The sequence below is a fragment of the Mirounga angustirostris genome, unplaced genomic scaffold (assembly GCF_029215605.1).
Source record: "Mirounga angustirostris isolate CCGP_5_RB_7025 unplaced genomic scaffold, mMirAng1.0.hap1 SCAF_8, whole genome shotgun sequence".
NCBI classification, from domain to species: Eukaryota; Metazoa; Chordata; class Mammalia; order Carnivora; family Phocidae; genus Mirounga; species Mirounga angustirostris.
In genome coordinates, this window is record NW_026991716.1 from 53,675,294 (window position 1) to 53,691,053 (window position 15,760).

Here is a 15,760-nt window from a genome sequence, read left to right on the forward strand (position 1 = left end):
CAAACTATTTTTTAAATATCTTTATTAGGAAAATAACATATTAACACTAACTAATTCAAACAGCACAAAGAGCCTGCAATAAAAAAAGGGCCTCCTTCCTTTTACTTAGAATCTATCATCTTGGGGCGCCTGGGTGGCTCAGTCAGTTAAGTGACTGCCTTCGGCTCAGGTCATGATCCTGGAGTCCCGGGATCAAGTCCCGCATCGGGCTCCCTGCTCAGCGGGGAGTCTGCTTCTCCCTGACCCTCCTCCCTCTTGTGCTCTCTGTCTCTCATTCTCTCTCTCGCAAATAAATAAATAAAAATCTTAAAAAAAAAAAAAAAAGAATCTATCATCTTATGTATATGTATACAAATATAAACATAAATATATTCCTTTTATACTAAATAGGAATAAACTATCATCTTTTATACTTTCACTTAACAGTATATATGTTTGCAAATATATAATTATTAAATAAACTGCTAGATACCCAACTGCTTCCGACAGTCTTTGCCTTTGTGCTTTTCATTGATTTTGCAAAATTGCTTCCCCAAATGGCTGAATCTCAATGCTCTGAGCAACAGGTTATGGAGTGTTTTTTTCTCCATACCCTAACATCATTTTTGGTTATAATCAAACTTGTCAGTCTGATAGAAAACAGAAACATTTCAAGTAAACAGTACATGTGTGATAGCTATCTGTTGATATCATCAACTTCTTGTGCAATTAGAAAAATTGAATCCCTTACATATAAAGAAAATGAACTTTCTGTCGTGTGTTTCTCAAATATTTCTCAAATAGTTATACCAGTTTGGCATTTTAATTGTGACCTTTAATTTTGGTAATCATCATTAGCATTTTTGCTTGTACAGAAGTTTTATGTCATAAAATATTTTAATTGTTTACTTATGGCTTTAGTATTTTTCCATCTTTCTTAGAAATGCCTTCCCTCCATTAAATATATTTCCCATAATATATTCTACTTTTTTTTTGCATTTAATCTTAGACCAGTTGAGATTTATGTTGGTGGAAAAGATGAGCTAGGGATTTAATCTTTCTTTTCTTTTGCCCCTAAATGTGTCACTAGTTATTTTTCCAATATTTATTATATAAAGGATTTCTTCACTCTGATTACAAATATATACTTATTATAGAATATATGTCCATGTTTATTTCATGAGGAATGAGAAATCTATTTTATCAAATAACTGCTTGACCCTATTTTAAAATTCAGTAAATTTTTAAGAGTATGTTTAAGTACTCAACCAGTCTTACATCCCTGAAATAAAATACATTTGAGTGTAATTTATTCTGCTTGTAATGTGCCATTTAAATACATTTGCTAGTATTTTTGTGACATTATTTTTTTGTGATACATTTATATAACATAAAATTTACTATTTTAACTATTTTTAAATGAGCAATTCAGTGGCATTAAGTATATTCACAATGTTGTGCAACCATCACCACATCCATTTCCAGAACTTTTTTCATCATCCCAAAGACAAATTTTGTATCCACTAAACAGTAACTCTTCATTTTCCCCTCTCCACAGCTCCTGGTAACCCCTATTCCATTTTCCATGTGTATGAATTTGCTAGTTCTAAGTACCTTCATATAAGTGGAATCATACAATATTTGTCCTTTTGTGTCTGGATTATTTTACTTAGCATATTTTCAGTGTTCATCCATGTTATAATAGGTATCTGAATTTCATTGCTCTTTAAGGTTGAATATTCTATTGTACACACACACACACCACATTTTGTTTATCCATTTATCTGTTGAGGATATTTGGGTTGTTTCTGCTTCTCAGCTATTGTGAATAATGATGCTATGAACATTGGCATACAACATTTGGTAATGTTTTAAAGCTCTTGCACTGATATTCAAACTGAATTCTTGTAATGTTTTATTTGTTGTGATATCCTTGTGAAATCCATATATTTTTAAGGAAATTACTTATAAAATGGTAGAAATCTAAATGTATTACATAAATTTAACAATCACTTAAATTTGAGAAAGCAAATAAAAGTCACAATTTTTCTGCATGGATCTAAATTTCTTTCAAAAAGTTCTTATAGTCAGGTTCTAACTTAGTAGTACAAGTAACAGTAATCCCTTATCTAGATGTTTGGTGGCGGGGGGTGGGGTGCATTAATTTTTACTTCCTGTATCCTTTCCAGAGAAAGCTTGTTTTTCTGCGAATCTCAATATATACAGTGTTTGAATTTATATCAAATTCACTTGCTTCCATATGTCAGTAAGTCCTTCAGAGTCAATGACAATATGGGAATCCATTAGACTGTTAATGTAGCGTCTCTTGATTTTAAGTGATCTCTCTTCTCTAGTCTTTTAAAAGATCTATCCATATAAGAAGTCACTTCTACTGCAACAACAAAAGAAATGAAGAAGAGCTATCTATGTTCTACAGGTGCAGAGAAACTCACTGAAGGCTCGCCGAATTAAACAAATAAATGAACAAGTAAGCGAATGAAGAATGGTCAGATTATAGAAAGGGATGTGAGGTGGAAGATCTTTTCACGCTCAAGGAACCCCTGAGTAAGGATATAGATTTGGACACATTTCAAAAGGCACTTGCATTTTAATCATCCTTTTGAAGTAGTTTACAGTTTTTCCAGTTGAGGGTAAATGTGAAATAACCTGGCAGAAAGGAAACAACAGATTAAAATAGACTGAAGATCCGCTAAGAGATCTAGACATAGAAAGGAGAGATTATTTTGAGAAGTATGAGGACATATTTTGTGAGGTTGTGCTGAGCCCATTAAAAAGGATGTGGAGAGAAGAACATAATTCAGAATTAGGAACACATGGGTCAGTGTTACATGGAGACAAAAAAAAATTTAAGTACCAAATGGAAAATAATATTGAAATACATGGGATGTGCATTAGTTACAACAAAAGAGTTATTGGGAAAGACGAGGACTAGACAATATCACCACAAATTTCTAAATTTTGCCAGAAAACATAGTTATTTCAGGTGCCATTCTACTGGAGAGAATGCAGTCCATAGTATTTTGGAATGTTTTTCTTTTTCATAGAAAAAATGTGACTCTGAGTGTCATGTTATTTTCCAACTGAGATTTACATTCACAGGTGAGAGACTAGGAAACTGATATGAATGAAATTGAAATCACAAAGCCCGATCAAATCCTCTCTTCCATTTCCTTTAGAAAAGTAAAAAGCAACGCTATGCAATAGTCTCTGGTAAAGATAAAACAGGTTTAAGATGTAAGCTACTGAGTGGCTTTTGGAAAACCACATTGCTTAGAAAAATTGGGAGGTGTTTCCAAGATTTTAGGAGGTGATACTGGCTTTGAAATACGGTCATAGTTTCCACAGTTAGTAACTCTGGGTCTCTATTACCTCTTCTTAAGTGATCTGATAATTACTTAGAAAGTTAGAAAAAAATAACACTCAACGAGAATTTGGCTTTGGGTTTTCATCTTTTGGAATAGAGAGAAAGAAACAAGCTCTGTGAGAAGACATGCCAGGTTTTAGAGACTGGTTCCAGCCAGGCACAAAGGCAGCCCCTCTCTCTGGGACAGAGCAGAGTAACCGAAATATAGGGCAAGTGTGGTGCTTTTGAGCATATTTTGGAACTTTCATTTTCTGCATTAATCTACATAAGGAATTGATTTGAAAAGCAGCACTGGGGAACGTAGCTGCGTTTGATCTTAAAAGGGGCCAAATTTGGGGCCGATTTACACTCCTGGCGATCTACTGCTTTAAAAAGTTGGCAATAACTCAAGTTGAGAAATAAAAAGTAGGCCTCGAGGCAAATTTAATTGAAGGCAAGGTCTGATGCATTTCAGAGGATTCTGAAGGCAACATCAAAAGACAGTTTTAAAAGGCATTGAGAGGCTGGATTGCCCAGGTGGCCAAATAGATATAGTCGCAAGCAACCAGCAGATCTCCTGCGAGTGCAGGCGGCGCCTTCCCATCCGGCCATGGCCCTCTCAATTTGCCCACCCTTGTGAGGCACGGTCCTTCTGCATGTCTAGCAGTAACAAAATACAGCTTTAGCCACTTATATGTATCTTTGTTTTTTAGGTCCTCTAAGGCACTTGTTGGTGGAGGACCAAGAAATCATGCTATTTTTCTTTCTTCCAATAATGAATATTGTCTTCACTAATACCAAACTGATACCCCAAGCTACGGTTCTATTCTTTTCTTGGATATATAATAGCTTTGCATGTCAACGCTAAACCTAATGCAATCTTTGAAGACATTTTATTTTATTTTATTTATTTAAAAGATTTTATTCATTTATTTGACAGAGACATCAAGAGAGGGAACACAAGCAGGGGGAGCAGCAGAGGGAGAAGCCGGCTTCCCGCCGAGCAGGGAGCCCGATGTGGGGCTTGATCCCAGGACCCTGGGATCATGACCTGAGCCGAAGGCAGATGCTAAACGACCGAGCCACTCAGGTGCCCCTCTTTGAAGACATTCTGAACAGCGACGAAACTCAATTCCCATTTTTCCAACACAGTAAACAACTGGATACAAGAAGGCATGGCCAAGTTTACGTGGGCCAAGTTTACAGACAACTTGTTATGAGTTATGACCACTGCTTGCCCGACAGGGACTGTAAAATGATCCTGATTAGAATATGCATACCAGTTGGAGATGTTAAAATTTTAAAAAATAACTGTGTATTAGACTATGAAATATAGTAGGTATGGATTTAGGGAGAAAGAGTTCATGTTAACAACAGTGAATTTTGTGCATGAATCTCTCCAGGATCTTCTGCATGAATCTCTTAGGATTAAAGAGGAACATACTGTCACAGGTTGCCTCCTTGGAGACTAGACTACCAAGAAATAATTGCACTGATTCTGAAACATCTGTCAGTGCAAACAATAGATGTCTATAGTCTATTTCCTGACTAATCTTGTTGCAAACAAAAATATGAAAAACAAGTAAGAAAAGCTGTTCATTATAATAATTTGATAATATGATGTTTCCCCCCAAATAAGTGATTAAACATAAAGCACGAGAGCTAAATAAATCATTCTTAACATGTTTGAACAGGATTTTTATATTTTCCATAATTCAAAATCTTAAACGTCTTTCAATCCCTTGTGTTACTCAATTAAGTCGGCAAATTAACTTGATATTGGAGACTAATTGAAATCAAATCTACCCAAAAAGGTCACGTAGTAAAGTCAGGATCAGGTCACTTCCTCCAGAAGTCCCATAGTTCTTTATCGCCCGTTGCTGGAGGAGACTGTGTCATCACCCACACTAACTACCGGACCAAACAGACAGCAGACATCAAGGGGAGAGATGGCTCTGAGGGAAGCTGTGAAAAGTAGGTCTTTCTACAATGTACCCCCTGAGGGATAAATCGCTTTTTATTATAAAAGATTAAACTTTAAATCCATAAAAACTGTTGTGCTCCGCTCAGCCATTCCTAGTACCACACCACACCACATACTTTACAGCTCCCAAATGTACATCCAATATGGCTCAAGTGCAGTGACTGTCACCTTAACCCCACTGATCTTTTTGTGAGAGGTGGGCAATAATCACTCAGCAGGAGGGAATCACCACTTTTGAAACAAAATCCAGCTTTCAGAATGTTGGTTTTAATTTGTTATACTACAAAAGCAAATGAAAACAAATGTAGGTCAACTTGATATATGATTCTGTTCTGTTCTGTTTCTCAGTACCTTTTTCGGTAAAAGGGCTCTAAGACTTCTCTCATTGTGATAACTGGATGTATGAAATGCACATCCCTTTAAAAATAATTTAAAGTGATTTAGCATTCTATTCATCAATTAAAAATGGCAAATTTTCTAAGGCATAAATTGTTACTTGATAATATTCCATAAAAGTACTAATCATTAGGAGCTCTCATTCCTCACATTCTTCCATATTTTACATGAACAAGTAATATAAAAATGTGAGCATTATCAGTCAAGTTAAAAATGTAATGGCTCCCAAAAAAGTGAATCTACAATAACAGCAACCTCGCTAAATAGCTCCATCTGCAACAAAGATATGTCTTTGAGTAATTCATAATTTCCCAGTTACCTCATTTGGAAAATAAAAGTTTTATACATTCTATGATTTTGAAAATTAGTCCCACCGTAAACATTCTGCGATTCTAAAAATTCTAGGAGGTACAATAATTTGCTAGTGAGATAAGGTCTGCTTCAATACAAATAGGCAGTTTTGTTGTTTGGTCATCTTCCTGCAAATTATGAAATTAAATCTCACACAAAAATTAGACACTATATATACAGTAGTCTTGTTTCAATATTCATCATCACGCATCAGATATAGACTATTGCAATCTTCAGTATAAAATCGCTCATGCTGCCACTTGAAAAGCCACCAGGACTTGAAATGCCTTTTATATCTTACTAACCTGATTTGGTCAGAGATATAGAGCTGCATGTTATTGAGAAGGAGATACTGAGTCTGTCACTGGCTTTCCCATATCCAGAGAATGGACAAGTGTTATTCTGAGAAACAGTATCAAGTTATATAATATTTAAATAAATGATTCAGAGAGAATCTTGTACTTCATTATGGATTAATCAAATTCCTTTAAAAAAAGACATTTTTCTTCATACCCACATTTCCACCACATTTCATTACTAAGTAAACATTTTTATGTACATTTCTTTGCCTAATTTGATATTCATAAAACATGATTAAGGAATAAGTCTGAAAAAATTTAATTGTAAAATATATATCTATTGAATGCACCTTTCTTGTAATAGAGTAAATCTAGCTAAAAAAAAAACCCACAAAAAACAAAACACTTGCATGTCCAAAAACCTCATCTGAAAGTTAAATTTTCTGGTTTGGTGGGCTGCAACAATTTATTCCTGTTTGAAATAATTATAAACACAACATTCCACTTAATAATATTTACTAAAATTTATCATATTAGAAGACAATTGGTAAAAACTACAGCATTTATGTCTGTAATCTTTATTATTAGGATAATTACATGGTCCTTGTTTAGATTTACTCTTCAGAAAGTAAATTACCAGCTTGAATCTGAGTTTCCATTGTTAGCATACTTAATTTATTAAAAAAAAGGAAGTCCTTTTACCCACTGGAATTTATGAATATAAGTGATGAAACCATGCCATTGAATGCTATGTCATGATTCTGGTGATACACATCTCATATGATAAGAAAATGTCTAGTGAAAAAGTACTCTCAAGAGAACAGTATGGTAATTATTTTTATAAATGAACCCTGACCTCAGGAGACTAGAGGTTATAGTCTAAGGGTCTAATAAAGACTAGAAGACTTTCCTGGTTATAATAATTTCCTGTGGATTGGCTAATGCTGTATATTTAGTATCATTAAGTCTACTCTTTTTTATAATAGAAATATACATTATAACAGGAAACAAAACATAATCAAGTGAGTATGTATATTTGGACAAATGTTGAACCATTTACATGTTAAATAAATAATTAAAATATCTAATCATGCTTCCCATATTCACTGAATAAAAGTGCTATGGTCTTTGGTTGAAAATTGTTCTCAATTATTGTACTTTCAAAGACTTCTCTTTCCTCTAGATCAGTGTCATATATATGTGTATACCAATGTAATGAAGTTTTAAATATTTCATGAAAGACAATGAATAAACATTCATCAAGTCTAATTTTTATCATTTTTTTTCTTAATTCTATGAAAACAGAGCATATATTGCAGTACCTTTGGATATTGCTTGACAGGAATCAATACCCTTTCTGAGAGCTTTATGTTTTTGTTGCTGATGACATCAAGATATTTCTTTTCTTCATCTTCCTTTTTTCCATCAGAACCTTGAAATTTTTCAATTTCTGAAAAAAAAATCGCAAGAAAAAAAACAATAAGCAAAATGAGAAGTCATAAATATGATTGTTCTTATTACTCGCCTTCTTAAAAAAGATTTTGAAAACCCTTGATAGAATTGAAACACCTGTTAATAGCTATGTGCATGCTGCTACCCACAGGTTAAGGTGACCTCTGTGGGGACGTCTGGGTGGCTCAGTCAGTTAAGCATCTACCTTTGGCTCAGGTCATGATCCCAGGGTCTTGGGATCAAGCCCCGTGTCAGGCTCCTTGCTCAGTGGGACTTCTCTCTCTCCCTCTGCTGCTCCCCCTGCTTGTGTTCTCTCGCTTGCTCTCTCTCTGACGGATAAATAAATAAAATCTTAAAAAAAAAAAGATCACCTCTGTCAACTAAAACTAAAAAGTTACCATTGAAGATGTGACTGTCTTCCATGAAAGTCACACGGAACTTTGTTGGAAGTTCCAACTTAATTTTTAGCATCTTCAAACAAAACACAAGGAAGAATATGCCCTTTAGCAATTTAAAATATCTAAATTAACATAACTTTCCCAGGGACAATAAATAGAAAAAATATATTTTAAGGTTATGTTTCATTTTTACTCAGAATTATTCTTACAAAAAATAATGGAAAATAGTAATCATCTATTATCAAATAGGATAGCAAAGATAAATAACATGTTATTTTATATTGTCACAAAACTTAAAGGTAATTAAAAAGGGGGTCACGGCAAAGTCTTTTAAAGGATTAAATCTGTAAATGTTATCATTCATATTCATCATTATGAAACTATCTGTCCATGTTTAAAAAGAATCACTACTTTTGCCTTATGAGACTATTCCCAAAATGGATATTTTTGAGCAAATGTACAATATTTATCTATTCTTTCTTTTTAAAATTAGTTTATTCCACAAAGATTCTTAAACCTCTACTATGGGTACCACAGATAAAACAGAAGACAAGAAAATGTCTCTGCTTTTATGGAATCTATATTCTGATGGGAAAAATAAATAATTAGAAAATGAACATATATGTACATGCATATTTATGTGTGGGGGTAAAGAATAAATAAAGCTATTAAGATATGTTTTTTAGCTTTGTTAGAGACAGAACAAGAACATTTTGTTTCTGTAGTTTTGGAGTAAAGGAAAGGTGATGATACCCATTAAGTATGGAAATTCTCAATTCATACTAATTTATATTGCATTTTGAAACAATTATTTTATAAAGATCTGACTACTTCTGGAGGTAAAAAGAATACTGTATTGCATCTAACAGCTTTGTTCTTTGTTGTTTTATTTGTAATTAGCATCTTTTCCAAAATGATTTCACATACCTTATGTAAAATCACTGTAACATTCGGATGCAAATCTTTTAGCATATTGTTTATTTGGCTCATGTGGAATTGTTAAAAAAACTTTTTGAAGTAACATTACATTGCTTACTCAGATAATGGAATGAATGCTATACTTCATAGTTTGCACAAAGTCATTTACAATCACTTTTTCCAGGTATATGCTGTAATTTCCTAACAATGATTATCTTAAACTGTGCTGGTTGAAAAGAAGCTATATGTAATATGTCTATAATTTCTACTTAGAATGATGGCATCAGATTCTTACTTTTCCACTCCAGATTATTAACAAGCCATTTTAACTGACTATCTTTTTCAACCAAGAAGCATTTGCTATCCAGGCTTTTCAATCCCTTATATAATTATTAGATACAGAACTCTGACAACTTCAAAGAAAGAATATCCATTCTATCTTTTGATACTGACAGTGAACTTCTGATCACTGCCCTCTGGGTACATGCACCTATCTAATACCATACTTCCTAGCTTGCTGATTGTAATGTGGGACACCCTGAAGAAACCAACTCAATACCCAATCTATTAAATGTATGGTTTCCCCCTTGTCACTGTCATAAAATAAATTGAATTTGTCTAACATTATTTGTTCTCTACAAAACTACTACTACCCTTGGCATTTTTAGATGTTTGCAATTTGATCAATCAATGATTTATTCCAATAAATTTTCCATCAAGAAATGGAGCTGAATAAAATACCATTTCCACTGCTTTTTCTGCTCATTTCTATACTTTCCTTTAAAAAATGTTGATATATCTTTTGCCCTTCTGATTCTTTCAGGGAGTTATCTTGTCTTTCTTGACATATCTACATGACTAATAGCTCAGTAACTGCATTTGTCAACTGCATAGTATAAGAATGGTATGAGCCAAATTTGCCGATTTTAAAACCAGAGAAAACAATGTATACAACACCTTTCCTTTCTAATTTTAGTTTAAAATACTTCTTTGTTTCATAATTAATGCATGTTCATTGTGGAATGTTTAGACAATACAGGTACCCATAAAAATTTAAAGGCACCCATTGTCATCTAGCAGTAACTAAACAGTTTTGTGTAGAGGAGTTGAACGATGTTTTATACTTGTTTATATGGTCTCTCTTTAAATTTAGCTTCCATATTATTGGGAAAACATATTCTATATTAAGGCAGGCTTATGTTAAATCCCAGTGGTTACAAGGGAATACACCCATGACCAAAAGTTAATTCTGTTGTAATCTCATAAATTTAGTACTATGGAGAGAGACACGAAAAATAAGACAAGGAATGCTAAGAAGAATTCTTGAATGAATATGGCTATTAACAGATAAAATGTGAAAGGAGAACAGAAAATACTAAATTTTTTCATCTTGCAAAGCTGAAATTCTAGACCCATTAAACACTCATTTTCCATCCCCTTCCCACAGGCCTTGGCAACCAGCTTTTCACTATCTGTTTCTATGCTTGACCGCTTTAGATACTTCACATGAGTAGAATAGCACAGTATTTGCTCTTTTATGACTGGCTTATTTCACTTAGCATAATGTCCTCAAGGTTTAGCTATGTTGTAGCATGTGTCAGGATTTCCCTCTTTTTAAAGTCTTTAAACATTCCATTGTAGATATATACCACATTTTCTTTATCCATTCATCCATCAATGGACAGCTGAGTTGCTTCCTCCTCTTAGCTATTGTGAATAATGCTTTGATGAACATGGGTGTGGAAGTATCACTTTGAGATCTTTCTTTGAATTATTTTGGATATATACCCAGAAGTGGGGTTGTTGGATCATATGGCAATTCCATTTTAATATTTTGAGAAACCTCCATACTGTTTTCTGTAATGACTGCATTTTATAATACCAACAAGAGTGCCTAAGAGTTCCGATTACTCTGCATCCTTGCCAACACTTGATATTTTCTGTTCTTTTGATAGTGGCCACCTAATGGATGTGAGGTGATACCTCATTGTGGTTTTTATTTTAATTTCTCTTGAGCATCATTTCATATGCTTGTTGACCATCTGTATTTCTTTTATGTGGTATTATCTATTTAAGTTCTCTGCCCATTTTTAATTGGGTTATGTGTTTTATTGTTGTTGAGTTGTGGAATTTCACTATATATTTTGCACAATGATTAGATATATGATTTGTGAATATTTTCTCCCATTTCATAGGTTGCCTTTTCACTCTGCTGATTGTTTTTTTCGATGAGCAGAAGTTTCTCAGTTTGATATAATCCCTATTTATTTCTACTTTCGTTGCCTGTGCCTTTGGTGCCATATCCAAGAAATCACTGACAAATCTGATGTCCTGAAGCTTTTCTCTTATGTTTCCATCTAGATGTTTTATAGTTTTAGGTCTGTAATCCATTTTGAGTTAGGTTATATGTATGGTATAAGACAAGACTCCAACTTCATTCTTTTGCATGTGGAGATCCAGTTTTTCCAACACTTTTTTTGAAGAGACTATCCTTTCCCCTTTGTGTTTTTGGCACCCTTGTTGAAGAATATTTGACCATATACACAAGGGTAATTTCTGGGCCCTATTTTTGTGTCAGTGGTCTATATTTCTGTCTTTATGCCAGTACCATACTGTCATCATTCCTGTTGCATTGTATTATATATATATGTGTTATATATTATATATATTACATATATACATATACATATGTTACATATATATGATATATGCAATATATCATATATATGATATATGATACATATATCATATATCATATATATGTTTGGGGTTTTTTTGGGGGGGGTTGTTTTTTAAGTTTTTATTTAAATTCCAGTTAGTTAACATACACTGCAGTATTAGTTTCAGGTGTCAATACAGTGATTCAATACTTCCATCCAATACCCAGTGCTCATCAGAAGCACACTCCTTAATCCCCATCACCTATTTAACCCATGGATTGGAAACCCATGTCGCCTCTGGTAACCATCAGTTTGTTCTCTATAGTTAAGAGTCTGTTTCTTGGTTTGCCTCTCTCCTTGTTTATTTCTTACACTGTTGGTGGGGATGTAAACTGGTGCAACCACTCTGGAAAACAGTATGGAGATTCCTTAAAAAGTTAAAAATAGAAGTACCCTACAATTGCACTACTAGGTATTTACCCAAAGAATACAAAAATACTAATTCAAAGGGATACATGCACGCTGATATTTATAGCAGCATTATCTACAATAGCCAAATTATGAAATTATGAAAATAGCCCAAATGTCCTTTGGCTGATGAACGGAAAAAGAAGATGTGGTATATAATGTATTATACATAATATATAATTTTTTATAATGTCATATTTTGAAAACAGGATGTGTGAAGCTTCCAACTTTGTCTTTCTCTTTCAAAATTATTTTGGCTATTTGGAGTCTCTTGAGATTCCATATACGTTTTGGAATTTTTTTTCTATTTCTGCAAAAAAAAATGCCTTTAGGATATAATAGGGATTGCCCTGAATCTGTAGATTTCTTAGGGTATTATGGACATCTTATCAATATTGTCTTCCAATTCACAAACACAAGATTCCTTCTTCTTATTTGCATCTTCCTTCATATTGGTTAGTGATTTTTGTAGATTTCAGGTAAGAAGATATTTTGAAGGGCATTTTTAGTTCTGCTTTTGCCTCACTTCTCCCTCATTTTCTTTGGGCATATAATTTCTTAATTGTGCTTTTTCTTGGTTTATTTTATTTTTTAAAACTTTTGAATTTGCATATTTAATTCATTTATTTTTTTAATATTTTTACTGATAGAAGTATTTAATACTATGAATTTTCTTTAGAAAACTTCTTTAGCTATGCCTGTCTATTCTGATTAGTTGTGCTTCAATTATAATTTCTTTGCAGAATTTCTGCAATTTCATTTCCTTATTCTCAAAATGTTGTTTAGTGTTTAATACCACTTTTAAAAACGTCCAGATGGCAGAGCCAGTCTTTTACTTTGATATTATTTTCTCTTTCTTTTAAAAGACGAATGCCTGGGATAATAAAAGAAAAAAAAAACTAAACTCTGAAAATATTCCCATAATCCAGATGATCTACAAGAACCCTATATAAAAAGTGGGCTTCTGAAAACACTGAAAATAGTAGGAACTCTACTGGGTCCTGTGAGGTAGATTGTGGAAAAATGAAAAAGGAAAATTTAGATGGCCCCAAGAGTCCTAGAACACAGAAATTTCGAGCAAGTATTTATCCTCAAAGGAAGAGATGAACTATAATGTAGAATTCTCGGTGATCTGAAAAGAAAAAAAAGAAAGAAAAACATAAAACTGGGACAAGACTACACAAGCGCCAAAGGATGAGTGATTGTGAAGTAAACCATGGAAAAAGCTAAACGATGGAGACTATACAACGCGCGAGAAAAAGCTGGCAGTGCTATAGTAGCAAAAGCACTCCAGGATCTTAGAGAACAAACATGTCTTTCTTTAAGTCCCTTCCTGAGAGGGAAAAACTGCTTCAAGCCAAGTGCTAATGGAGCATAAGGCAAGGACAACACCCTAGCTGAACACAGGCAAAATTTCTCATTTAAACATTAAAAAGAGAAACAGATTGTGTTGAAACTCATACAAGTGTATTATATAAGAAAACAAAAAAAGGAAAATGAACTAAATAATATACTGACAGAAAGTGAAAGCAGGGGGCGCCTGGGTGGCTCCGTCATTAAGCGTCTGCCTTCGGCTCAGGTCTTGATCCCAGGGTCCTGGGATCGAGCCCCGAATCGGGCTCCCTGCTCAGCAGAGAGCCTTTTTCTCCTTCTCCCTCTGCCCCTGCTTGTGTTCCCGCTCTCGCTGTCTCTCTCTCTCTGCCAAATAAATTAATAAAATCTTTAAAAAAAAAAAAAAACTTCTTATGTCTCAAAACCATCAAAAAAAGAAAAAAAGAAAGTGAAAGCAGGAGAGAAACATGATAACAAATCAGAAAAATATATTAAATGATGGGAAGAAAGTGGAATTACAAAAGTAATAAAAGAGGGGTATATATCAGAAATAGATGGGTTATGTAAGAACCAATAAATTAGAGGAACTTGTAAAAAGTGCTATCAGAGCTCAGGAATGAACTAGAAAGAGTCTAGTACATAAATGAAAAATAAACTAGAAATAAAACAAGACTAAATAGACAAGAGAAATAAAATCAGAGGAAAGAATTAAGCACTACTATAAAATCAGAAAGTTAAAAAGATTTGAGAGAAAATGAAAGCTGTAAAAGACAGGTAATGATGACCAAGGTACAAATACCTGGAGCTTCGAGAAGTTGAAGACTAAAGCAATAAAACTGAAGAAACACTAAAAACTACAATTCAAGAAACTGTTTCATAAAAGAACTGTATGATAATGTCACCTGAATTGAGGACTGTGACTAGCTCAATCTTCTGATCTGAGGGAGAGGGATAGGCAGAAGGAGGAGGAGAAGTAGAGGGGAAAAGGGTGGAAAAGAGAAGGAAAGAGAGAGAGACTGATTTTAAGACTGACAGGTGCCAACAATAATGCAAGATTTAATGGACTAGAAATAATTGCTAAAAAATTAGTTCCAGACAGTGGTTAAAACTCTGGCTTAAAAAACAACAACAACAAAAAACCAACCCAAAAAACAGAAAGCGAGACAAAAAACTCTGGCTTTAGAATATAAGCCACATATGTCTGCCTTAGTTTGACACCTAGAAATTAGGAAAGAATTCTTGGTGTATTGTAAGGATTAACTAAGTTATATGAGCAAGGTGCTTAGAAAAGTGTCTGTCAAAAGCATTGTTGTTTTTATTATTATTCTCATTACTATATATTAAATTTAAAAGGACCAAAGCAATGTTTGCACTAGACCCATAAGGCAAAATTTGACTGAAGAGGGAGCCAGAAATTGATCTCCAGATTAAGAAAGCATTAAAGAGAAATAGGGAATGCAACTGGCTAGATGAAGAATCATATTCTATAATTCTTACGTATCAAGAATGGCTTTTCATTTTGCCAATATTTTTAAAAATATTTTTAATATCTTCCCTATGTTTGTAGTTTAGAATATTCTATAGCCCCAAGCATAAACAATGTCAATTCGTTTAAAGTTTAGATTAAACTCATTCTGAAAATATGAGTAAAATTTCAGTGAAGGGGATTCTATTTGAATATCTGAATTTATACCTCCATATTCCAGTCACTTTCTTAATACATATGATTTTTTCTGAAGTCATAATTCATACTTTCTTTTTTAAAGATGTATTTATCCACTTTGAGAGCGTGCGTGTGTATGCTCAAACACACACACACACACACACACCAGCAGCGGGAGGGGTAGAGGGAGGGAATCCCTGAGCAGACTCCCCACTGAGTGTGGAGCCCAGGCTGGCTGTATTTTACTCCCCATGAGATCATGACCTGAGCCAAAACCAAGAGTCCATCCCTCAACCAACTGAGCTACCCAGGCACCGCCGTAATTCATACTTTCTAAACTGGGTGTGTTGAGTTTTTAACAATAGTCTCCCATACACTTCTATCTAGCATTTTTCTGACCTCCAGAATACAGTTGGCTTAAGATTTTAGAAACATCAGTAGCCATAAAATTGATGTGTTAAGCTGCATCTGTATAGCAATGCTTTACACAAGTTAT

At 33.8% G+C, this 15,760-nt stretch overlaps 1 protein-coding gene across 1 annotated transcript in view; it reads right to left on the bottom strand.

Moving 5' to 3' along the window:
• The window catches only part of KHDRBS2 (KH RNA binding domain containing, signal transduction associated 2), a 567,314-nt gene that overhangs the window by 459,113 nt on the left and 92,441 nt on the right, over positions 1 to 15,760 (bottom strand). Inside the window, exon 2 of the mRNA XM_045867060.3 lies at positions 7,696 to 7,823. Coding sequence (XP_045723016.1) covers positions 7,696 to 7,823 — 128 coding nt within the window. The remainder of the gene's footprint in view (positions 1 to 7,695; positions 7,824 to 15,760) is intronic.